This window comes from Trachymyrmex cornetzi, unplaced genomic scaffold (assembly GCF_001594075.2).
Source record: "Trachymyrmex cornetzi isolate Tcor2-1 unplaced genomic scaffold, Tcor1.1 scaffold57, whole genome shotgun sequence".
NCBI lineage: Eukaryota > Metazoa > Arthropoda > Insecta > Hymenoptera > Formicidae > Trachymyrmex > Trachymyrmex cornetzi.
In genome coordinates this window covers 548377-574358 of record NW_017299882.1, presented here as the reverse complement: position 1 = coordinate 574358, position 25982 = coordinate 548377, and the positions used below count along the sequence as shown (strand labels likewise).

Sequence of the window (25982 nt, the reverse complement as noted above, 5' to 3'; positions counted from 1 at the left end):
AACAAATAAATGTAATATTAACCTTATAGTGCAGTGAGAGAAAAGTATTTTAGTATTTGTGATTATAATTGCATGGCAAAAAGTATTATAATTAGAAACTCTATTTTATTACAGTTATTATTAATGTAATGTTAATAATAATAATTAATAATAATAATTATTATTATATTTATAGTTCTATATATCAAGAAAAATGTATGTATCTTCAAAAACGACTCTATAAAATAATTTAGTCATTTTCGGAGAAAATTATAATAGTCTTTTTGGTATATATAGAGCTACAAATATAATAATAATTATAAAATTTAAGTTTCTAACTATAATTTTCTATAGTCGTAAAGGATTACAAAATTATAAATAAATGATTATAATTTATAGTTGCTTCGGGGTCAATCATATATTTATTTTGATATATAGAACTTTTTATGATTGTATAGTTATTGCATAATGTTAGTAATAATAATAAATGTAATTATTGTTACTATTAAATTAACAATAAATCAAGAACCACAAGCCAAACTGGATCTTAATGCTATAAATTGCTAAAACATAAGTTTATTACACAAACGTTTCTGTAATTATTATTATTACTAACATTATGGAGTATAATAACTATAAAATTGAAGCTCCATAATTATTTTACTATATGCAATAATCACAAATATTAAAAACTATTTTCTCAGGCAGTGCACAACTGTATCAACGTCATAACGGGCAACCGAAGAGGAAGATAGAGGGGAAACGGAATGCTAAGCGTTCGAATGAAGCGATTGAGGACTGAGGAGCGAGAACTAGTAGTACTCGAGCATTCGCACGCATCGGAACGTACGGCCGAAAGAACCGATTATCCGTTTTATCTTCCTTCTATTTTTTTACATTTGCGATTCGCGATATTCTAACCGAGAGACAAACTCCTCTGATTCGTTCTCGAAAAACAGAAACTCGGACATTGGCGCGACAGATCGAAGAGATCGGCGATGATCGATTGTAGTGTCGCAGCTCGTTGCGCAATGCAGCCTGACGGAAGATAGCACATGTGCGGAACACTTTCTATAGGTGAGTGTATAAGAATGGAAGCTATGAAAAGATAAATCGAACGAAGAAGCTATCGAAACGCGAGAGAAGGATAATTAAGGAATATTGAAGGGACAATTGAGAGAATACGATATATTCTCGGAGTATCAATATCGATCGAAAGATTCCCTGAGAGAAAAATCTACCTACTAAATTTTAATAAATATTTAAATATATAGTACTTGCCGAATATTTACTAAACATGTAAACATATATTTATTTAGTGCAAGAACCATTAATTTAATTTAACTATCATTTTTTTATTTAGTAAATATTTATTTATCGCAAGTGAACGTTATAAGGTAGTATTATTCAAACAAATATTTGTTAAAATTTAGTTTTCTTCTCAGTATTGGCACCTCTGTCTCTTCTTTTCCCGTATATCTTTACAAAAATTATATTAAGAAAGAGGCACATAAAACTGCACAACAAATAAAATTTATTGCGCTTGTCACGCTTCGATGCATCAGTTACGTTTCGAACAGGTATTTTTTGACGTGCTATAAATACGAGAGCGAACGAATTTCTCGCAAATCTCTGGACTTTGAACTGTCATGAGAAAATAGCCTGCCTGGCTACAGCTGATCGTTATATAAACAACTTTCTCAACTGTGTCATCTGACTGCCACGGTAAGATCATGTCCGAAATCTCCGACGTTATCCACCTAATTACGAGATAAATGTGAATATGTCACGTTAATTGTCAAAGAAGATCGTTCCAATTTGAACTTGCTCTAATATGAAACAAATATGAAAATAAATATTAATTCTTTTATCTAGTAATTATGTTTTAATTAAACATTTACCTAGATATATGTAGTATTTTATGGATAGGTATATCTATTTATATTAAAACAATAATTAAATTAATTTATGTAGCTAACTTATTTAATTCAATTAACAAAGCATAATATTAATATAATAAATTTAGTATAATAAATTTATCTTAAATTTTATTAGAGGGAAAAAATTCTTACGTAATCATATAAAACACGTATCACGTTTAAAAATATACTAAAATTTAAATTTAAAAATAGTTAAATTTTAAGCTTCAATTTCGATATAGACTCCAACGAATAAATTCTAACAATATGTAATAACAAGGCTACGGAGCTAAATAAATGTCACCAAATAAATTAGTATTACATACGCAAACGTTTAACACTGTATTCCAATGTCCACCCTATCAATAGTACATCAAATTTCTATAGACGCAACATATTCGTATAATGATGTTGATGAATCTTCGGTGGTGCGACTCCATGTTCAGTACCATTCATATGTATAGAGAGATTCTCATGTATATGATATAATTTATAACTGTCTTTTTTTGTAAATTGTATAATCGGCAGATTTCTGTCTTAGTTCACCGTTTTGACAATAATTAGTATGTAATACTAATTTATTTGGTGACACTGAAAATGACTTGATGCGAAAAGGTCGAAATGTATGTCTTATCATTTTTAATAATAAATGTCAACTTTATTATTTTTATGTTAATGTTATAAATACACACTAAGCATCGACAACCGGCTTGACTCTGTAACCTTGTTTTTACATATTGTTAAAAAAATAGTTCTTTATCGACAAATAAATTTAATCTCGATAATCTTGAGAAGATAGAGAAATTATCGAATGATAAAAAATATTTATAAATGAAAAATAGGATTTGATTATCTTAACATTTCTTCTTTTTATCTAATTCTATCATTTTATAAAAATGAGATTTTTTTTTCACGCTATGAAAGAATTTGGAGGAAGCCTTTGAAAAGCTAGAGAAGGAAAGCTTCGAATTAATTCTGTTGATATATCTCTATGTGTTAAAATATTTTTGCTGAAAAAGAAAAGGGAAAAAAATTCTCTGAAACATTTTACAAAAATATTGAATGTAAGAAATTCCAACTATGCTTAGATAATACGGTTGCGCTGCAGGTTTTTTTTGTGAGCTTGCCTAAAGGTCTTACTAATTATACAACCTTTCAATCATCAATTTTCGTAGGGTCTGCCTTTTCATGGGTGGTCTTTCGAGATAGTCTCTTAGACACAATAGAATAATTATACAATAGGCATTTCAAAATTGCCAAAAGATGTATTTATCTAAAAAGAAATTTATTTAAAAGTGTAATTTTTATCTCTAATAAAAAAAAAGTCGCACAATTGGTAAAACTTTTGAGCAAGCTCATTTATCAAAAAAACTTTCTAGAAAAGTTTATAGGTAAAAACTATTATAGCTTCAACTCAACTTTTTATTATATTCGCTCTTTTTGTATGTACCATCTACAACTGTGGTATAACTTGAGATATGTCATGGCTGAAATCCATTAATTTTATCCACTAATTTTACAAACTATATCGTGAATTTATGTTTTAAGTACAAAGTAGTCATATTAGACAATAATAAAAAAAGAAAAAAGAAATCTTTTACAGATGGATGTCGTAGACCGTGCGATTTATATTACAATCTTAAATTTGCAAAATTTTTCAAATTTTACAAGTGAATCCAAAAAACAAGACAACAGTTTTAACATATCAAGTTACATACAAAGAATGCACAAGGTTTATAAATAAAAAGTTCGTTTTAAAAAAAAATAGCGAACACATTAAGATAATAGTCTAAAGATAAATATTTCGAATATTTTATATTTTACTGAATTTCTTCTTTCTTTCTTTTTCTCTTTCATTAAAAAAAGTTTCATAAAAATACCTAGAATGAAAAATTTTACGCAGGTCTTTAACAATATTTTCGAATAAAACAAAAAGAATTGTTTAAGCTAACATTGAAATTAAAACCAACATTGATAAGAATGATCACGAGAATCAAAGAGTCTCTGTTAAGTAATCAAGAATCTAATTAAAGGAGTCTACCTGCTATCTATTATTTGAAATCAACAAGCCCCTCTTATTTTGAATCGCTTGTATAACATAGAACATCTTATACAACATTGTAGAATTTGTCGTAGATTCTGATATATTTACAACGTAAAAAATGCCAAGGAAAATATTGGCAATTTCTCGCGGTTAATATTTTTTTCGCTTATTGTTTATATATAAATATTTTGTGTTAATATTTGTCTTTACTGTGTTATTTACATTTGTGTTGTTACAAAATGATATTTTGTACGTGTAGCAACGTGGATAACAGTAAACATGTGATTAATTCGTCTTTTTTAATTATGCGTTATGACTAGCATTGACAAGCAAGATGTTAATATCTCGAAAACATGTAATTAAACGTGTTTGTTCGTTGCGTCGGCTGACGGGCTCGAAGTTACCGATATCTGACGTGCTTGTGCTGTATAACTCGTTAGTAGCATTCGCGAAAAATACAATCTCGTCATGTTGTGCCCGCAATTAATCCGACACTTGACGTAAAGCCGATCGATGCACGTAACGGTACGACGATAAATATTATTTAGACGTTAGGATAATGCGTAAATGGTGATAAATTGTTCTTGAAAGCGATCGTAATGCGCTTGATCAATCGCGATGACTATAGGATATACCGCTACATCCTGTAAAAAAAGAATAATAAAAATTTACAGACGTCATCAATGAATCGTCGATTATTTAATACAGTTGATGCTAACAAACGCAAAAATTAATGAGAGTCGACTCGAACAATATAACACTGAAAAAAATTTCTGGTTGAAAATGGACGAATCAGAAATTTCTTTGGTTAAATTTATTAGAATTCTAGTTGAGATAACCGGAATTCTGGTTGATACTATATTTCTGGTAAAATCTACTAAAATTCTTATTTTTAACAGAATAATTATATTAATCAGAATTCTAGTAATCTCAACTAGAATTCTAATAGACATAAAATTCTGATTCGTCCATTTTCTACCAGAATTACTGTTTAATTCAACCAGATCATTTTTCTCAGTGAATGCTTATATGTTAATCGTGACACCAAAAACATTAAATATTAATATTAAATTGATATTTAGAAAGCATAATGAATATTCTTTGAGAATATCAATTAAAAATCAGTTTATAATATTTTTACGTTTTCAATTTGTTGTTTTTAATGGTATCATATAACAAAAAAACATATCTATTTTAAAATTAAGTCCTAGTTAAAATTTTTGTGTGTCGTATTTTATGAACTTTTAATATAATATAATGTAATGGTATTATTTAAATATTTTGTATTTTTCTCTCTTATTTTATAAATATTTTGTGTTAAATTGATATTCATTCTTAGAATTAAAATGACATAATTTGTGAGTAAATGAACCAATAACATAAAAATAAAGTAGTGTTTTAAAATATAATTTCTAAGATAAATAAAATGCTAATTTATATATAACATATTATAAATATTAATTTTACCAAAGAGATATGTTTCCACAATTTTCAAATTATGTTAAAGTGTTACATATTTTGTGTTAACTTTTACTTATTTATAATATTTGTATATTGTTTCTCTAATATATTCATTTTATATTAAGACAAAATTTTCAGTAGTTTGAGACACGGAAAATGTATTAAATTTATTAACATGAATTTTTCAGCTGTGACGTAATCCGAATTTCACAAAAATAAAAATGGAATATCTCATATATCGTTATATGAGAAAAAAAGCTTTTTTTCGTCTTTTCCTGATATTTTGACTATCTATTTCAATATTATTCACGAAGAAAGAAATGTATCTGGATGCTTGTTGCGTTTCTGTTTGTGGAAATCTTAACTTTCTAAGTGATTTTAATGTATATTATCAGAGAATTTCAAGATAAGACGAGAGAAGGGGATTTTCCTAGATTTTCTACATAATATCCAGGAAACGTTTCGCAGAAATGTCACATGACCTTAATGATCCTTCTTGATGCCACTTTTGGCCCCCTCGCTTCGCTACGCTCTTATCACGCAGGCATACACGCTACGCTATAACGCAGCTTCAATTCGTATCTCGCTCCTATTTGATCTGCGGTATTTTGGTGCTCTTTCTATTTAGATCGGTAGAGCAAACCGAGCAAACCGCTCGCGTTGCGCAAACTAACTCACGACGTCACATACGTAGACGTTACGAACGCATCATGTATGATAAATGAAGTCTTGGTATTCATCATGCTCCTATTTTATTTATCTATGTTGCAATAAATACCGACTGGGTACAGATTGATAGCGACTGTTGTTGTCTCTATATGTGCAAGAATTAATTTTTTTATTTTAGAAAGAAAGGGATATATATAGCAGAACTTGAACCTTTAAACTTAAACTATTTCTTATGGGAAATCATGTAAAAGTGTTATTATACATATAACATTGACTCATCCCGAATCCTTTTGTTTCATAAAAGTAATATTTTATATAAATTTTTTACTTTATACATTAATTTATAAGAACATCTATCAGAAAACTTTTATTTTTTTTACATTCTGGGTTCAGAGAGATTGCATATATTGCATATCGGTAAATATTAAAAATATGCGGATCGATCATGCGCTAGATATGAGGCATTAATACAGATTGTAATGCGAGAACGTGTTATACTTTTTTTCAAAAATGTATTCTTTTAATATTTTTGTAACGTGAATGTAGTTTTATGTACGAAATAACTTTATATAACATTACACTATTTCATATCGCTAATTGTTCCATGCCGATAACGTTTTCCTGTTTAAATACGTAGCGATACTCCATGCCACTTAATACGTACAATTTTTGTAACAAAAGCTTTTCTATTGAATGTTAACACTAACTTTTTCCTATCAAACAAAATCAAATAATTTTAAAAAACTTTTCCTATACAGCATATATCTTCAAGGGATGTCCCTATAAACGTCCAAAGGGTATCATATATGTCCTAAAATGTTCTCAGAATGTCTCTCGAATGAAATATGCTATGTATGTTCGTTTCTACAACGCAGACATCTCATTCTAAGAGATCGGCAATTATTAAATAACTAATAAAAGAAATTTGAATGATTTGTAAGAATAACATAATCCCGGGTAGAACACGGAATCATAATTAAGTCATATGTTTGGACTAAATTCAATAAAAATTCAGTGCGCTAATTCTTCTCAGATCGTCATAGCATTTTTCAGAGTTACATAAACCGTCATGTTAAACACTTGTTCGTTATCGAGTTAATTTCGATGTTTATTTCTGTCGACAGCTATTCCGTTCAAAATACGCTTATTATCGGTACCGACATGGTCAGAATTTTTGTAATAGTGTTTCTACCTATCAGCTATTTATTTTGCGTCACACGATGTATTCGCAATCTTTAATTCTTTCTTTTCTTGCGAAGCGAAGGTTACCTCTCGGTACCTGCGTATGTCTATCGCTTAATGACGATAGCAGTTGATTTCAAAGAAAGCTCAGCAGCACATTTCATTGTACATCGCTCTAAGTCTACTCTTTTCAACATCTTATGACTCCTCGTGTATGTTCGTGATAATTCCGACGTCATCAGTGGACCTGATTATTCGATACCATTTCCTTTCGCAATACTCCCAACATCATATAATGACATCAGAGGACATCATCATGACGTCATTTGATATTTAAAAATTGACTTATAAGTGACAAATGAGATCATGATGACGTCCTTATGATATTATTATGACTTCTATGTTCTACTTAAGATATAGCTTAGAAAAACAATTGTATATACTCTAAATATAGTATAATTTTTCAAATTGTTTTCCTTGTTCAGAAAAAATAAGCGGGAACTTTCCTAAAACCAGACAAAAATAATTAGTTATTTTTTATTTTAACCTTACATATGTTTTTTTTTTAAATACATCGCTAATTTTCTTGATTTTAGTTAAACTTTAGTTAAACTCTTTATTTCTAGGTCAAATGTTTTTGAGTAAAGTGGAAATTAAAATACCTTATTCGAAAAAAATTTTCATGTAAGTTCAGGATACGGTATTTTATTCAAAACGCAATTATATTCGATAAAGCAAAGTTTTAGCTTTAAAAAACTGTTTTTTTTATTAAGATACGATGATTTTCTTAAACAAAGTTATGAGCAATCAAAGTCAAAATATTCTTTTTATTCTCTGATAGCAACGTGTTTTATTGCTGGCATGTCGCTTGCTGAGTATGCATTGTTAAAATAAATGTGATGTTATCAAAAATGCAGCAACTGAGTCCGCATTTGTAGGCAATTCGATGCCTTCACAATATGACAATTTTGAGTAGCAATTTGACAACAATTTGCCGACAACTTCAAAATCGTCATCGTCAAAATCTATATTGTTGCCGTCATATTGTCATAATAATATGTAGAATCATACAATGCTGTCGTACCGACAACGTAAATTAATATTAATGCGGTCATGCAGTTGTTTTTCCAAGTAGCACACAGTGCTTATAAAGTGGTAGAAAAAGCGCATATGAGAATTTTTTAATGTTTTGCAGGCGTTGCTGTGCTACTTGAATTACAGTTAAATTGCTAGTAATATATATCTACACATTGTTGCCAGTGTGTTGCTATAGTGGTATATTCGAAATCATTGAAGATAAATCTACGGCAAATTGTCGGCATCATAATAAGAAATCACAAATTTATGCGATTTTGCTGACACGATTTACTGTCTGGATTTAATCCGCGAATTAACTCAGTAATAAAGAATTTCAGAGACATTTTTCTTAAAAATGATTTTGTAGGAGAAACTTTAAGCTTTTATGTTATAAAGTTGAAAATGTTTACCAACTTTTTTAGGCATGTGACGATCCACAAAGTGAAAAAAATTTTTATCAATTCTGATAAAACAGTAAAAGTATCAATTAACGTATTAAAAGTGATTAAGTTGATCAGAGTTTAATCACCTTATTTGAGCTCACTTTAGACGGTTTATATTCATGTTATATTTCAGGATAGATTTCTATTAATAATTGTATATGTGTCGCGTAATATTTTGACACGGTGTATATACATATATGGAATCAGTTAATAGTAATTTAGTACCTTATATACATAAATTTATGCACATATTGGAACGTATATTTCCTATATGTATGTATATGCTTCAATGAAGCTTCTAAATTTATATGGTAAATCATTAATGACTTCACAATATGTATCGCATTATGTATATTATGTATATATTAAGGCAGAATATTACTCGGAAATAATTTTAGCTTTTATATGTTAATTTTCCGATAAACACCTAAATTCATGCAATAAATAATTAATTATCCCTTATACATCGCGTTAAATTTTAGGGTTTTCATGAATAATACGCATTTCCGCCAACAGAAGATCACGGCGGAGCTACATTAACTCGTAAGTAAGAATTATCTGGAAAAGAATATAAAGAACCCGGCTCGCGTAAAGCCACAGCAGTGACGCTGCGCGTATAACTCAGCGCCGAGACACTATCAGATTCTCCAGATATATAATTTTATTTGATAGTATTTGAGTATTATTGAAGACTAGTTTCTCGGCAATTTTTAGCAATTAATATCTTGTTAACTATTGCAGAATGGTAGAAGACTTTTCTTCTCAGTTTAGTCCATTCTGCTCCTATGAGAAAGCATCGAGTTTTGGCCGCCTATTGCTTGTAATACATATTTTATGGTTTTATTAATTATATATGCGTATTATTTATTCAAATTTAAAATAACAATCTTTTCTTCGAAGTGACTCCTCGTAAGAGAGACACATTTTAAATTTACTTAAATAAATTGAATCAAGATATAAATTAATTACTATATTATTTTATATAAATTATTATATATAATAATTAATTTTATTAAATTTATACAATATAATAATTTAATAGTAATTAATTTATATCTCGATTTAATTATAGATACTTAAATAGATTAAATTGAGATTAAAGTTAATCTACATTGGTAGAAATGGACGTAAATAAAACTGGCTCATAACGATCTAATATTTTTAAATGTTCGATTACAAAATAAACGGTGCACCAAACGATTAATTTTTGGCGCCTAATAGGGAATTCATACGGTCTCCGATTGCAGAGATTGCCAGTTCTAGGGACTTCAACGGGCAAAACGTTTCTCCTTTCTCGGAACAAAGTTTTCTATTGGAGCTCGAACCAGCTCGAACACCCTTCCTACCAATCCTACTCCTATCAGCAGTCCACGATACAGTACGAGCTTACGAAGGGTATGAGCGAAGCAGAAGTTAGCAGAAGCAGAACGAGGCTTTCGCGTGTCGGTGTCGGCGTGTCATCCGCCATCACTGTGACACTGGCAGTTCCATCAGTTTCATGCCATGCATGTCAGCGCATCGTACTCGTGTGTGTGGTGAATTTAGTTTCGCGCGGGGCCAAGGCTACGATCGTGTCACGATCAGTCACGATTATGTTGAGTACCGCGAATCATCCGACGACTGCCACAGGCGTCCGTTAAATAACGCGAGTCGTCGAACGCGGCAAGCGACGACGACATCGTCGTCGCGCAAGGACAGCCGAGAGTCTCCTGAAAACGGGATTGTCAAGAGCCCGAGACTCTTCCACGTCGTAAGTAACACGTTCATTGTTAGAATAACAAGTGTTTGATGTTTCCCGAGCAGTATGACGACGAGAAGGGAATTCTCGCAAGACGTTCTCAGGTCAATCTCTGCAGAAAATAAAACATCTATCGGAAGAGATACGAGAGTTACTCCTGAAGAGCAAAACACACGTCTGAGCTGAGTTTATGTGGCATGTCAGTCGATAATCGGAGAGCGGAGACCTTCGTCTTTTTTTTCCTCGACTTCGTCCCCGTTGGGTACAAAGTACGATTCTATTAGCAAAAATTTTGCAGCGAGAATTCGCTCCGCGGAACTGTTAGATCAGCCGTTAGATTCCAGAAGAAATTCTATCTCCAGCCTCGAGTTTTCTGAATAAATACGCCGTTGTCCGACGTCTCGGAGAGAGTATTCCCGAGCGCGTAACACAGAGCAAAAAAAAAACAGGAGCTGTTTTCACGAAAGGAAACAGACACACGTACATACATATGCGCGCACGGGCGATATTTATTTCCTTCGATCGTTAAATTGCCACGTTTCCGTGGAGAAAGTCGATTGCCAATCCAATTATCGTTCTTTGTGTTCATGTTGCAGTTCGTGCTGAAAGTCGCCGTCGCGTGCTGAAAATATCAGGGGAGAAACCCTGATCGTAGATCGCAACAAAATAATTGTCACATCGCGCGATCACCATGAGGCAGCCACGTCGACGCGAAAAGTTTTTTTTGTAGCTGAACCTCTCACCTTGTTTCTTTTTTTCTCTTTAGCGTCCAATTACATCTTTCATCTTAGTCATAGGTAATAAAAAATAATACAGCTGCAAAAAGGAGCGGATCTTTTATATCAATGGCATTTTTACTCCAAGAATATTTGAGAGAATGAAATAAATTTGTAGCTTTGCTCTTTTTTTGCAGCTAAAATTTTTATACCTCTCGTCTTGTTTCTTTTGTTCTTTCTAGGGTTTAATTACATATCTGTTTCATCTTAATTACAGACAGTTAAGAAACAGATCTCCTATATGTATAAATGAGATTTTTGCTCCGAGAGCATTTAAGGGAATAAAATGAATTCGTTGTTTCACTGTGAGAGAGAGACATTCTCTAATCTAGAATTTTTTCACAAATAATATTTTGATGCCACCTAAAAGGTCATTTTGAAAATATATAATCCATTGTTCTGATAAAATATACACAAATTTGATTATTTGGTTGTTTATATATTTTGACATATTTATAATGGGTTTGTTTATCAGTTAAATAATTTGCAGAATGTGTTTAAGTGAGATTTAAGTGAGAGACTAAAGAGTGAAATGTGATAAGTAACTCTACTCTGACTTGCATCATAAAATGTTTATCGGTACTTAATTATATTAATTTATTAGATTCACTATAGGAATCTTTCACAGGATATTTCGGACACTTTTCTGAGTGTATCTTATTTTATTGTTTATTTATTTGCTTATTATTGCTTATTATTGCTTATTATTTTATATTACTGATTTTTAATGAGTTTTTTTCAATGTACAAAATTTTGATTTTTCAATTGAATTTCTTTAGAGTTTCAATTTTTACAATGTACAGAATATATTGTAATTGATTTGTTTAATCGTTGATATATTGTAGAATTGTTACAGAAGTGAAAGATTGTATAACAATTATTTCATTACAATAATATTGTATCGAAAAATTAGGCAAATGAGCAAAGATATTTATTATTTTTATCCTTGTTAGTCCTTTACAGATTAAGTAATTAATCCATTTTAAATAATTGTACGAAGTTTTTGATTGAAGAATGTTGTAAACATTTATGAGTCACAAATTATGTTATATTTGAGTATTTATAACTAAATTATTGAGTAAATAAAAAATAATAAAAAGTCTATAATTTAAACTATGTACGTAATACATGTTCTGAAATATAAAAACTTTTGAACATTAAAAAAAGCAAGTAATATGCATTGCACATATTTTTTTTTTTAAGGTTGAAGAAACAAGAGGAAAATCGAACAAGCATCGCGTGAGTTTATTGTCATCGAAGTGGCGGTCGCAGAAAGTTCTAACATGAGGGGGTCTAAAATAGACTGGATTTTTAGAGTCCAGGTAATTTTTGCTGAAATCTTTTTTTTTTTCAATACTCTTGTAAATATTTCCAGAAATTTTAGTTTAAAAAGAACAATAATGTATATTTTTACCTACATTAATTAACTTGCATTAAATCTAAAGGTATCTAACTTGGAGAAAAGTGAAGTGGTCTACGTGGTTGGAAATTTACCTGAGTTAGGTGCCTGGAATCACAATCAGGCCATCCTAATGTCACAAGAACATAACAGTCGCAGGGAGTCTCCTGTAGTATTAGATAGTAACAGTAGCGAGGATTTTTATAGCGAAGAAGATGGAGACAATGCAGCTGACGGTATATTTGAAGAGTAAGTATATATAAAGAAATATTGTTTTTTTCTGAATTGTGAAAGTTTTACAAAATCTTTTCTTCCTTTTCTCCATTTTTCTTTTCTTTTTACGTACAAAAAGATTTATATTTTGAACATCCTCTATGTTACATTAATTTGTATTATTGAATACTATCAATAGCTTAAAGCAATTAATTTTATTCGATAATTTGGAAGTAATAAAAAGGAAATGTACAGGCATAAGTGTTTATATTTAAATGCATAATATGTACTTTACAAATATTTGTTTAAAACGCTTGTTCTTTTTTTTTCAAGTTATGAAGATGTTAATCATTTTTATTATGCTTATTACATCATGATTTATAATATTAATATATTCCAGTGATGGACGAATATTTTCGCAAAAGGTTACTCTTCCCATCGACGCAAATATCGAGTTTCGATATTTTATAGCTGTAGTTTGCCAATCAAACAGCACTAAAAATTCGGCCAAAACTCTGATTATTCGCAGATGGGAAACTCATATGACACCACGGTTAATTAGGAAAAACAGTATGTATTTATTGATCATATTTTTTATAACTAAAATTATAATATATGCTGCGAATGTTATAGAGAATAATACAGTATAGTCCTTAAAAACATTTCACAATGTAAACAATGTATACATTAATTAATCATCTATTTTACAGCACCAAGTAATTTTGACAATGATATATTGCCAGATCCTGATAAATTTGGCTATCATAATAATTATTCCAAAATCGAACGAGGTTGGCTGACAGATGAAACTGTGATACAATTTAAACTTTTTAATAATCCTATTAAACTGTGGAAAAATCGGCTACAAAACAAAAAAGTTCATATTAAGGTATTTTATTTTATTTCTGTCGTTTAGTATTTCTACTAACACAAAAAAAACTAACGTTTTAATTTTAAAAGGGAGACTGAATAAACTGTTTACTTTTCAAATAATAAATTTATTAAATATATAAAATAGAAATACTATTTTAATAAGGTTTTTACAAAGTATTTCCAAAACAGATGATAATTGGTATTTTATTTGTATTACAGATGACACCTGTAAATCTAGTTAGACATAATTCTTTAGAATTGCAACAGTTTGGAGGCGACTGTATAGACGATAGTCTTTCTATGGATACACAAGATATTGTTGATCAACCCACCTTTACCAGTATTACGGAAATTGCTGTAGGTTAATTTTTAAATTTCTTACTACATCATCGTTACAAGTAAAGTCGAACAATAATTATGTATATTCCCAGGTGATGAATGATGAAGAGGCTAGATTGACGATCCAGGAGCAATTCGGTCGCCCTTACAATGAAGACGAGTTTTTACTCTTCAATGTTGCCGTTCGGTATCCTGAAACAATCGTAAGTTTTCTTTTAGATAATCTCATCACAAAGCATCATACTATATACACTATTATGTGAAAAGCTGGGATTTATTGCTTGCATTGCTTGCGATTTTGGTATACATTTTCGAATGCGATCTCTTTTGTTCTTCAACTATATCAGATTGTAGCGCCAGATTTCATGCGTCCAAAGATATTACATCTGCTTCTTCAATACTCGTGCAATATGATATGTCAATTTTACAATGAAATCAAATCAAATACACTGACGTTCCCCTTCGAAATCTCTCACGCGAAATTACTTACACGCACCAAAATTCTCGGGGGAACACGTGTACGAAATGACTCGAGAACAAGAAAGTCGTTGGCACGGCAGAGCAATAAATTTCTGGTTAGTGATGTGATTCACAAAACGAGCTGAGCACACTAAGAATACGCATTGACCATACCATGTGAGTTTTCAGTAGACCACGAGTAGGCTGGCCACGTCTCCTCGCGCGACTTGTTCGAATTACTTGGTAAACGATAATTAAACTTGTTCAGCAGCTATCTCCCTCCTCGGAAATGCCAGCAGCGACGTGATCGCGCGGTGTCCAGTCCCAAGGAACACGAAGACGACCTGTTCAACTTGTACAAAAGCAAGACCTCTGATGCAAATGATGATGCTAACATACAATCTGATGTATCGATGCTAAGCATCGTCTACCACTTTACATCTGTGTCACATGACATCACACAGAGATATGATGGTTTTGATTGTCGTTTACCTTACCAGACCCATCCTTCGGCTGGCCTCCCGTAAATCGTCTCGTGTGCTTTTTATTTCCTCTTGAAACATATATTGATTGACAAATAGTTGCGAATTCTAGATAGATCAAGTTTTGTTTCGTTTCGTTATATTTATGTCCATTGTTTCTTCGATTTACACGAGTCGCAGCCATTCCGTAATTCCTCAAATGTTGCGATATCAACGCTATCACATCTCATATCCATCTGTGTGCGTCGAAAATGGTGAGATTCCCATCACTCCTATATCCTTTTAGTATATTACTAATATTTTCTAGCTCTGACCGACTTCTTCTGTACGGTACGTGTCACCGCTGTGCGGCCAATGCCAGAATCTATGCTGTCAGAATCTTCTGAATCCGAATTGCAAACGTTGCTGACTTGCTCTTTCTAATCTCTTTATCTTTTTCGCTCTGTCGAAATTTAACATTGAATGATCTCGGCAGGTGTTGCGGAATACGCGTCACCAGGCAGTGTACAACGTTTAGCAATTATTAATCCGATTCATTGTTAGATTACCAGAAATTTGTTGCTCTTGCCTACCAACGATTCAAAATTTCTACGCCGGAAGCTTCAGGCAACTTAGTTTACATATAATAGGATGTATGCTGAAAGAATATTCGCGTATTAATGTAATATTTTATTATCAAACAAATTTTTAAACAATATAAATCGTTTGTTGTAGCAAAGAAAGAAACAAAATTCTTACTTTGAAAACAGAAAATTAAGTTATATTTTTTGCTCTTATTTGCTTGTTCTTAATTATAGAACGTGATTAATATTGAAGCAAGCACGAAAAGTGGATGAGCTAAAATTGTATTGAAAGAAACATTGATGTGTGTTGTTCAAAGTGTTAGGGTCTTTTCAATGAAACATTAAGTAGACTGTTTTTCCAGGGGTACTTAGTGGACTACTACGTGTACAGCTCAAGGTGTTTCCCGGGAGAACCACCAAATCACATTGGTTTCAGCTACATCTTGCCGTGTGCTTTACAACCTAGCGTTGGACTTCTAACCGTACCAATTACTAGTACAAAACATAGACCCATTGGTAAGTAAAAAAATACTAATAATAACGAATATGTAAGAGTATTTTTATTCCATTATTAAACATTTATATTACTGTGAGGTTTAAGAATAGAATTCTTAAATATATCGAAAGTTCAGATTTTATCCTATTTAAATCATAATATTTATTGATTGCATAAAAATTTATCACAAGGTTGTAGAGATTTAAAATCATAATTAACCAATTCATTAAAACATAACATTGTAAACAATAATATGTGTATTGTTTCCTCTGTAACAAACTCTTACATTACAGGCCAATTGACGGTGGAATATGTTATCATAAAACCAATACCGGATCATCCATGGGACATGAGCATCTCATACGCGAAGCACTGGGAGCAGCGTTGGTCAGGCTTAGATGTAGGACACAGAGGACTTGGCACATCTTTCAAATTCGAAACGAAAAAGTGAGTTGATTTATATCTAAACACTGTTTATCTATCTGTGCAATCAAAATTCTGGATATATTTTTATATTTATAATTTTATATCAAAAATTGTTTTCTAGTATATGCTATATATTCTAATTTGGGATTAAAATCTTTATAGCTGTGCTAACGTACGCGAAAATACAGTCGCATCTTTGAAGACCGCGTCATATCACGGTGCGGACATGGTTGAATTTGATGTTCAACTATCGAAGGATCTTATACCTGTGATTTACCACGACTTTTACGTATCCATCTCGATGAAGCGAAAAAAGCAGATAGAGGCTATGGACATGCTGGAGATACCCGTCAAGGATCTTACTTTAGAGCAGCTTCATCTACTCAAGGTATTAATTAATTACGATAACTTTTGATATTTTTTATGTCATGCATTTCCATTTCTTGCATTTTTGAACGTATTTATATACTTATTTTTTATATTTATATTGTAACAATGTATGTAAATATTGTTAATAACTAGTAGTATGATTACAATTCATATGTCTAACAATTCATAGTCTTGAACGAACATATGTATGTTTTATTATGTTTTGTTGTATCTTTTATAACATTAATTTATTTATAGAACATGATTATATATTAAAGTATGTTTAGAAATTAATATTGTGCTCTTAGAATATATGTTTAATTAAGCCAATGGAAGAACATATTAAAAAATGTATTTATCTTTTAATATTGAGAAGAAAAATGGGTGCAATTCTGATTTAAAAAACCTACTGGCGAGAGAATATATTTATCATATTTAAATTGTATATATATTGGACACTAATCATTATTAGCTCTTAAATTCCTGATTAAAAAAATTTTTATTAATTACTAATCTTCCGTTAACTTAATTAACAAATCCATTGATTGTTTATGTAACAGTAATTGAATGACAATGGGATCTTTATGGGAATGCTCGTATCAATGTTTTGCTTTTTATGTCAATAAAGGAAAAGTAGATTACTTTCTTATAATAAAAGAAAAGTAGATTACTACGCAGGAGTATGTCGTACGTAAACGTTCATCAGCTCACATCAACATTCAGAAATGACATGCTCTCTCGTATTTGTCTATTTTTTAATATTCAACAGGATTATTGTTACCCGAAGGACTCGTTGGGTAAGGTGCTCTATTTCGTTGATAAAGCTGAGCAGGGGGTTAACAGACTGGTGAGCTTTTATACCGCTTGCGCCGACTAACTCGTCGCTCAAAACGTGTAATTAATATATTCGACTTGCATGCTTTCTTTCAAAAGCTATCAAGCGATCAAATCCATCAATATCTCAAATATTATTGCTATTACGAGAAACTTCTTTCTCAATACGCAATGTTGTGCTTTGTATAAAAGCTAAAATTGAATGTTTATCTATAAATCTATCTTATTCTCCAAACATGAATTTGAATAAAAAAATTTGTTAACATATTTAAACGTCAAGATATTTAAACGTAGTTTTAATTATCTGTTTACGAGATTTATGTGTCTCTCGATAGCAGAAATCTCTGGTAAACATCAAAATTAAACGCCACGATTAATTTGATATTTTCTTCATTGTCGCAAATTGTTTCCGAAAACAAAATTATTTGATGAACATTCAGTCTGATAGCTTATAGTAAGTCAAGTTAATCCAATATAAAATCATTACGCAAATGCAAAATACAGCCAAAGTAATATTCATGAATTTGCTTCTAATGTTTCTAGACATTCTGTATCCTCAATAAAATTGTCAATCACCAGTTTCACCCCCTACGACAACATATAAATGCTCACACATTGAAGTAAACCTCTTTCAAAGTGCGAGGATAGAATTTCACGACTGAGTTGGGATGAGAAAATATCATATATTTTAAATTATTTCAAAAGTTATAACAAAACAAAAAATACTGTTTCTTATACTTATTCTCCGGCAGCTCAGTTCCCCAAAATGTTTCCAGCACATCTTGTATAATTTCGTCGATCATAGCATGCAATTAACATGTCACGAACGGCACGAAATGACAAGATGTATTTGTATATAACTAGTGTAATTGGTTTGTCTTGCTTTGAACGTTTATCACAACGTCGACGACGATATGATTTACACTTGATCGACTCTTATGATTAACCGAATATCATATATGTACATATATTTCACTAGCAAGATTTTTTTTTCAGGTTTATCATGTAGCCGAAGGCCGTGATAAGAATCCAAGATTCTTTGACGAGGATTTGGAAGATCATCAACCATTTCCTACATTGCAAACTGTTCTACAAGAACTGGAGCAACACGTTGGGTGCAATATTGAAATTAAATGGACTATGCAATTGAAGGTAAAAATAAGAGAATTCTAATAATATTATATACTGTTCTTTTTAATAACAGTTAATAATGAGTTAATTTTTTGTCATCAGGATGGCACATTTGAACTCAATCATCCCTTTGATCTCAACATGTATCTAGATATTATTCTGAAAGTAGTATTAGAATACGGGGGTGATCGAAAAATCGTATTTTCCTCGTTCAATCCAGATATTTGTGCAATGATTCGTCTCAAACAAAATAAATATCCAGTGGTATTTTTAACACAAGGCATTACATCGAAGTATCCTACTTATCACGACCCAAGATGTCAAACCGTACCGATGGCCATGAGACACGCATTAGCCGCGGATATCTTAGGAATTAATGTCCATACCGAAGATATTCTTCGGGATCCGTCTCAAGTTAAGTTAGTCAAGGACACGGGATTAATTATCTTCTGCTGGGGAGACGACAACAATGATAAGGATACTATTCAGTATCTGAAGAAACTCGGCTTGCATGCGGTCATATATGATAAGTAAGTAATATGGCGAATACAAATCCAGTTCAAAAGTTAATAATTTAATCAGATTGGAGATACTGAGATAATAATTATCTCTCTTGATAAATCTTTGTGTACATATATTTTATGTTTTGAATGTTTTTTTTTTTTCAGAATCGATGAATATAACGCGAAAGAAGTGAAAGAGAGTATATTCTTAGTGGATGCTAGAGAAAGTCAGAAAGAGTTAATTGCCTTGGCACACTGCAGCCAAACACCACAAATTTCTTCTCCTCTTAACGCGGATAAGGTAATCATCTTTTGATAGATATTATTAAAAGTGTAATTATGTAACATACACATAAAAAGTCTAAAATATATAGCATATTCTTGCAAATCCTCTCTCATTAAATTAATAATTTAAAGATTAAACAATTAACAAATATATATATTTTTAATGTTTTTATTTTATATATAAAAATTTAATAAACCTAAGAATAGTATTTCTGAGAAATTATATTTTGTTCGAAAAACGCACAATTCTTTTTTATTGTTAATAATATATGTATAATTGAACGTGAATATTGAAACTCAAATAGAATGTATCCAGAAATATAAAGTCTAAATTCGAATAATATTAATATTTTAGGATTATTACTTGAATCGACCATCAACGACTACATCCTTGTTGAAGAACAATGTTTCTGGCGATAGCATATATTCCGTACCAAACATGAAGTTGCCGGCCAATTGCGAGGAGAGCATAGAGATTAACGAAATAACCAAGGATTTCAGTGCCTGCGCGAATACTTTCGGTCATTCGGTAAAAACAAACGGCGTCTCTGGCGGACAATCGGCTCCTCTGCCTGAGTTTGATGGGAAAGACGAGGTGGCGAAGGATTGTCTTTGATGCTTTTCTTTTAAAAAATCTTTCTCATGGTTTTAATAGGGAAGCATTAGTAAAAGGGATCCTACGCCATGCGATACGGAGACTTGTTTCTAATTTACACTATACACTGTAGTTGATAGGCTGAAATATTACCAAGGATTCGTCTGTACTTCTGAGATCTGTAATACTTAAAGGTACCTTAAAGATTTTGGTAAATCTTTAAGGTACCTACACCACTTGCAGATTACAGAATAACATTGATTATATTGCTTTAAAATATCGATATAATGTGATGTGCGAAGAAAAATTATCCAACTTCTCACATTTTTCGAATTTATTCATTTTTCGCGCATTGTACAGCGTGTGTCGGAAAAAGTATGTAGCCGGATATTCAAGAAATTTGGAATTGATCATCCCTTAATGAGAATAATTTGGAGATCTTGAATATATTATTCTATTAGAAGATAATTATGATTTGATATATTTGCACTTTTTCGAACTTTATTCTTCTATATTTGTCATTTTTAGTTTAAATGTTAAAAATCTAAAAATTTTTAAATAAACTTAGAAAAATTTAGATATCCAAAGATTAAACAACTCTAGTTTCTATATGTCCATTCGAAAACAAATATAAGTATTCGCTCGAGCATATGTAAACAATATTAAAGCAATATTAAATTTTACTAATCCATAATAATAATTTAAAAACGGGCAACATTGTTAGATGGATAAAATTACAAATTAAATTTATTAAACAGTCTAGCTAAATCTTAAATGCTTGTATGATTCTTGTGTGAATTTATATACTACGTATGTAGTCCTTAGAAACGCGCGCCGAAATGATTTTTCGGTCTTGTAACGCTAACTTTACTAAACTACCGCAGTAATATCACGAGTTAAATTGACTAGCAATTTAACAAATTAATTATTTACATATTTTAATATGTTCAACATTATTAAAATCGTTTCGAAAATGCGAATAAGCATAAAAAATTTTTTAAATTGCTAGTTAATTTAACTCGTGATATTACTGCGGTAGTTTAGTAGAATTAGCGTTACAAGACCGAAATTCGATATTAGGACGCTCGCACGGAATGCAAGAGATCCGGGTTCGACTTCCGGCTGAGACAATATTTTTCGTAATAAGTTTATTACAGTTTTTTTAAGATTAAATTTGGGAAATTGGGGGGGATTATTAATATTTCAGATTGATATTACATTGAAAGTCCGACAACCATATCGGCACGCAATTATAATTTCTGAAATTAATTTATTTAATATGGACAATAGATAAAAGATAAAGGCTCTCTAGAAATAATCTGCATAAAAATCTTTCAATGCCTATTAGAGCCGACACAGGATATAACAATCAATTTATTAATAATTAAAAATTTTCATTAAAACTTTATTAATAAACACTAAAATTATATCATTGTGACATAGGTAAACGTTTCGACCCTATTATTTGGGTCCTCTTCAGTACCATTACTAACTGTGACTTCGTATGGTTAAGTTCGTGTCAAATCTATCGTCATTGATTATTCAATTAATGACGGGATGCACGTACTCTGAAATGTACGTCAGCCCATTTCCTTATTCATGACATCAATTCTGCCAAATTCTTGTCATGCATTTATAATGGACACAATCTTTGCAACTCTCAACCTTGCTGTTACATAATTACTCTACACATTTATTTATACAAAAAAAATTTTTTTTTGTGGTTTTTTTTGGTACTGAAGAGGACCCAAATAATAGGGTCGAAACGTTTACCTATGTCACAATGATATAATTTTAATGTTTATTAATAAAGTTTTAATGAAAATTTTTAATTATTAATAAATTGATTGTGTTACACATTATATCCTGTGTCGGCTCTAATAGGCATTGAAAGATTTTTATGCAGATTATTTAATATGAATATATATAATAGTTCAACATCTTAACATTCAGACCGTAGTGGCGCTTCGTATTTAAAGTAATGTTATTAATTTACATTCAAGTGAGCATCGGTATCTCTACTATTCAGGACGTTTCGGACTTTACTTAGCCCTCTTCACCCATGATGCTTACTTGAATATAAATTAATAAATTTAATTTGTAATTTCATTTATCTAACAATATATGCTTGTTTTTAAATTATTGACCTTGAATGGATTAGTAAAATCGTTTTAATATTGCTTTCTATATATCCAAATATTGAAATCTCTAAGTACTCAAGAATTTAGACATACAAAGATGGATCTAAGAATTCATAAATCCAATTCGTTTATCGTTTTAACGATTCAACGATCTGAATGCTTAAAATACATAGAAAAATAGAAATCTAAAAATATAGTTTCTTAGTTACTTAGATAGTTCGTTATTTAATTGCTAGATTATGTATTCCATGTAAAAAAAAATTGAAAACATTGTTCAATCCATTAGCTACCGGCATACAACTGTTTCCACGCATTCTACGTGCACTCTAGTAATTTCTAACTTCTAATGAGAACCTTTTCAGTGAGCTAATGAATCCTGCGCAGGATATAGAAAACGATTTTAACTCCCGCGAATTCGCCTGCGGTAAGCCGGTGCGGGAGTTATGTTTTTAGTACAAATCTCTTCAGGTATATATCTTTATTTATAATCGAGAAAAAAAAACAATTCTCTTCTCTCCCGTATCTCTTCCGCTATTGATTCGGATGGTTATAATATAAATACGTGAAAAAAAAGGAAAAATACAGGAAAAAAAGAGCGAGTTGCTCGTAATCAGAGAGTAAACTAATGCCATTAGTTAATACAACTTTTTATGAGCTGTCGAACGAAAATCACGCCGAATACAACAGCGAGTGATCGCGCCGCACCTCGAATTGCCTTTTCGACAGCTATAACTCGAGTTTTAATATGATGTAAGGTAAACTATTTTTCGTAGTCATCTAGGAAATACTTCATATTCATTTATTTATATCATCATTCGACGCGTGACAATTTGCACGATTATTCAACCGGAGCGAGCGTATGATCAAGATAAATAAAAAAAAATCATAAAAGGAGCATGTAAACATCTCGTTTTTTTTTGTTTTGTTTTTCACATTTTCAACACTGACAAGTCAGTGCACAGTTTTGCTCATTCTGAGTAGTCTTATAATAACGCTGCGAATAATTTGCAGTCTCTTCATGATGTATGCCCAACAGACGGACACGGTGTTCAGAGATCGACTGGTTTGCCCGAGAAATTTGGTGTATTTTGAAAACTTGAAATACTTTTTTAATGAGAAAAGTTCTGTAGCGCGCAGTCGGTCTTTCGTCATTCTTAGCGCACCAAGTGCGTTTAAAAGGCATCGAACACGAGAAATATCATTCGCTTTCTAGCAAACAATCTCCCGAATGTACTATATGTTCCTTCGAAAGATAAAAATAATGACCCTTCAACCGATAGCTTTGTTCATCCATAATTCAGTGACATGAAGACGAGCTGAGCTCGTTGCACCGTCCGCTTCGACTTTTGATATCATTAATAACTCGTTTTTTTTTTCATTGAAGGCAGACGAAACACCGTCTCAGATGAATAGAGAATCAACGCGCTCGAAATGCTTTCGTCATACGGAATGTGATTTTATTTGAGAGACGTTTATGTCTATCAATGCCGACTAAAAGATTTTTCATCTTGATCTCCAAATTGGTCTAGTGACGAGTAAAACCGCAATTGTTGGATAACGAAATTGGGAATTGTCGCTTGTGCGACGCAACTAAAGGAAACAAATTAACTGAGGGACTTAATTAAGGCAAATACAAGCGGCAGCTTTGCATCAATTGATCCCGCGAATTATGGAGTACGGGTTCTTGGGGTATATGTCGTATATACTATAGGAATATATTAACTATTGCTATTATTATATTACATTATTTGACTTGATCAAGAGTGTATCGCGTACATCAGTGCAAAATATTTTAAAGTTACAACATGTAGTTACAACGTAAAATTATAACACATTTCTGGATTTTTTACATCTCACTGACGCATTATTGGATTTTTTTATATTTCATCGACAAGACTTAGATTAGACAAGACTTAGATTAAAATATCAAATGGACAACAACTTACGTTTTTTATTTCAACAATAAGATTACGCTTGCGATTTTATGAAATATTATTTAACCATATTTATTTTTATTTAAGATGTTGTAACTGTAATTAAAGATTAAGGATATTTTTTATATAGTGAAGACAAGAATTTGCTAACAATTTAACGAATTGTTATAGTTATGGTCTTTTCATTTATTTAATATTGTATAGTTGTACTTTTATTTATGATTTACCTTTGTAACATTGAAAATTACCCGATCGGAGTCGAAACGTTTGTTAACTTTATGATTCTAATTTAATTAAATTTGTTTGTTTAAATATTGGTTCTATGCCCTTTTTAATTGTCATATTGTATTATTATATTATTAGAAGTATAATATTGTATTAGTGTTATTTCATAGTGCATGGGTTACTATTTTACAATAATTTAATAATACCTATTATACACTATGATAACGTAATGTTATATTAATATAGTAATATAATATTGAAAAATACAGACCGAAACCGGGTTGACGCTCCGTAGCGCAGAGTTGAACTACCGGTTGAAGGGTTGTAAGGAACGGACGTACAGTGGCACGCCGAGCGTCTTTGTAAAATTTTACACGGGAAGGATAACGTACCGCATTATGGTAGCAAAACAAGCTGTAACAGACTAATAGAGTGATTGTATCAATCGTCGAGACTCTGGCAATGTACAGTACATTTGTTGAAAGAATGCTAAGGAAATACTGCATACCTATCTCTACATACGTTACTATGAGATCACGACCAGGGACTCGGACCGAAATTACATTATGGATACATTAAAATTTCGGCTGATTACGATTATGGTCCGAGGATACCTAACTTTCAATTTCGGTGTCAGTTTCAGTTCTTTTAGTGATAACGGTGATCATTATGGGCATATAATTACCGAAATCAAAAAGGACCGAAATCCAAACGAACCCGGTAACCGTTATGGTAAATGAATTGAAATCAAAAGTTGGATTTAGTCTCGGACCGTTATCCGGACCGAATTTTTTCGGTCCGAGTCCTTGATCACGCCGCTGCACTATGCAGAGGTGATATTACCTGTTCTTTTTCTTTTTCTTTTTTTTCAGTCGTCCTTCCGAGGAGGCCGAATGTTCTTTTAAACCTTTTGTTCAACACAATTAGCGACTATAAATCGTGGATGTCCTCTCGCTGGGCACGCTGTAAAATAAGGCGATTAGAATGCTAAAATTGGATAGCTGACAATGCGGAACGCTGATTAAATCGGGAAAACACCGCAGATTTTCTTATCGACGATAATTATTTTTTATAGAAACGGCGAGTACTGTATTAATAATTAGCGTTAATAAGTAATATATGACAAAGAATGACTTGAGGAGGAACTTTGAGCTTAAATACCATAAAAGAGAGAGTGTCGGCAATATATATTTCCGAGAAAACCGCGATGTCAAGTGCAGTATATGTATCCGTATAAATCTGCGATTTTACTTGCGTTAGAAGTTTATAATTGTGTCAGTAATTATGAAAGTGGCGTAAATAACAAATCGCGAAATACAATTTTATGTAATTACATTATAAAATATGAGATAAATTCATTATGTTCGATTTTTTATTCAGACCATTTTCGTAATTACCGACACAATTAAGACGACAGGATCAGCTTT

The 25982-nt window shown here is 31.4% G+C and overlaps 1 protein-coding gene across 2 annotated transcripts; it reads left to right on the top strand.

The window, feature by feature from the left end:
• Nucleotides 1–810: 810 nt before the first annotated feature.
• Nucleotides 811–20811, top strand: LOC108766156 (glycerophosphocholine phosphodiesterase GPCPD1). 2 transcript variants are annotated; one of them, XM_018515282.1, is made up of 14 exons: nt 811–1056; nt 12492–12610; nt 12734–12936; nt 13301–13470; nt 13611–13789; nt 13993–14130; nt 14205–14315; nt 15979–16132; nt 16406–16559; nt 16701–16926; nt 18738–18893; nt 18975–19402; nt 19541–19676; nt 20016–20811. In XM_018515282.1, the coding sequence occupies exons 2-14, from the start codon at nt 12572–12574 to the stop codon at nt 20274–20276; spliced, it is 2355 nt and encodes a 784-aa protein (XP_018370784.1). In that variant the 5' UTR covers nt 811–1056; nt 12492–12571; the 3' UTR covers nt 20277–20811. The 2 variants fall into 2 exon arrangements, with proteins under 2 accessions (XP_018370784.1, XP_018370785.1); XM_018515283.1 differs by lacking the exon at nt 811–1056 and adding an exon at nt 10272–10524.
• Nucleotides 20812–25982: the final 5171 nt, after the last annotated feature.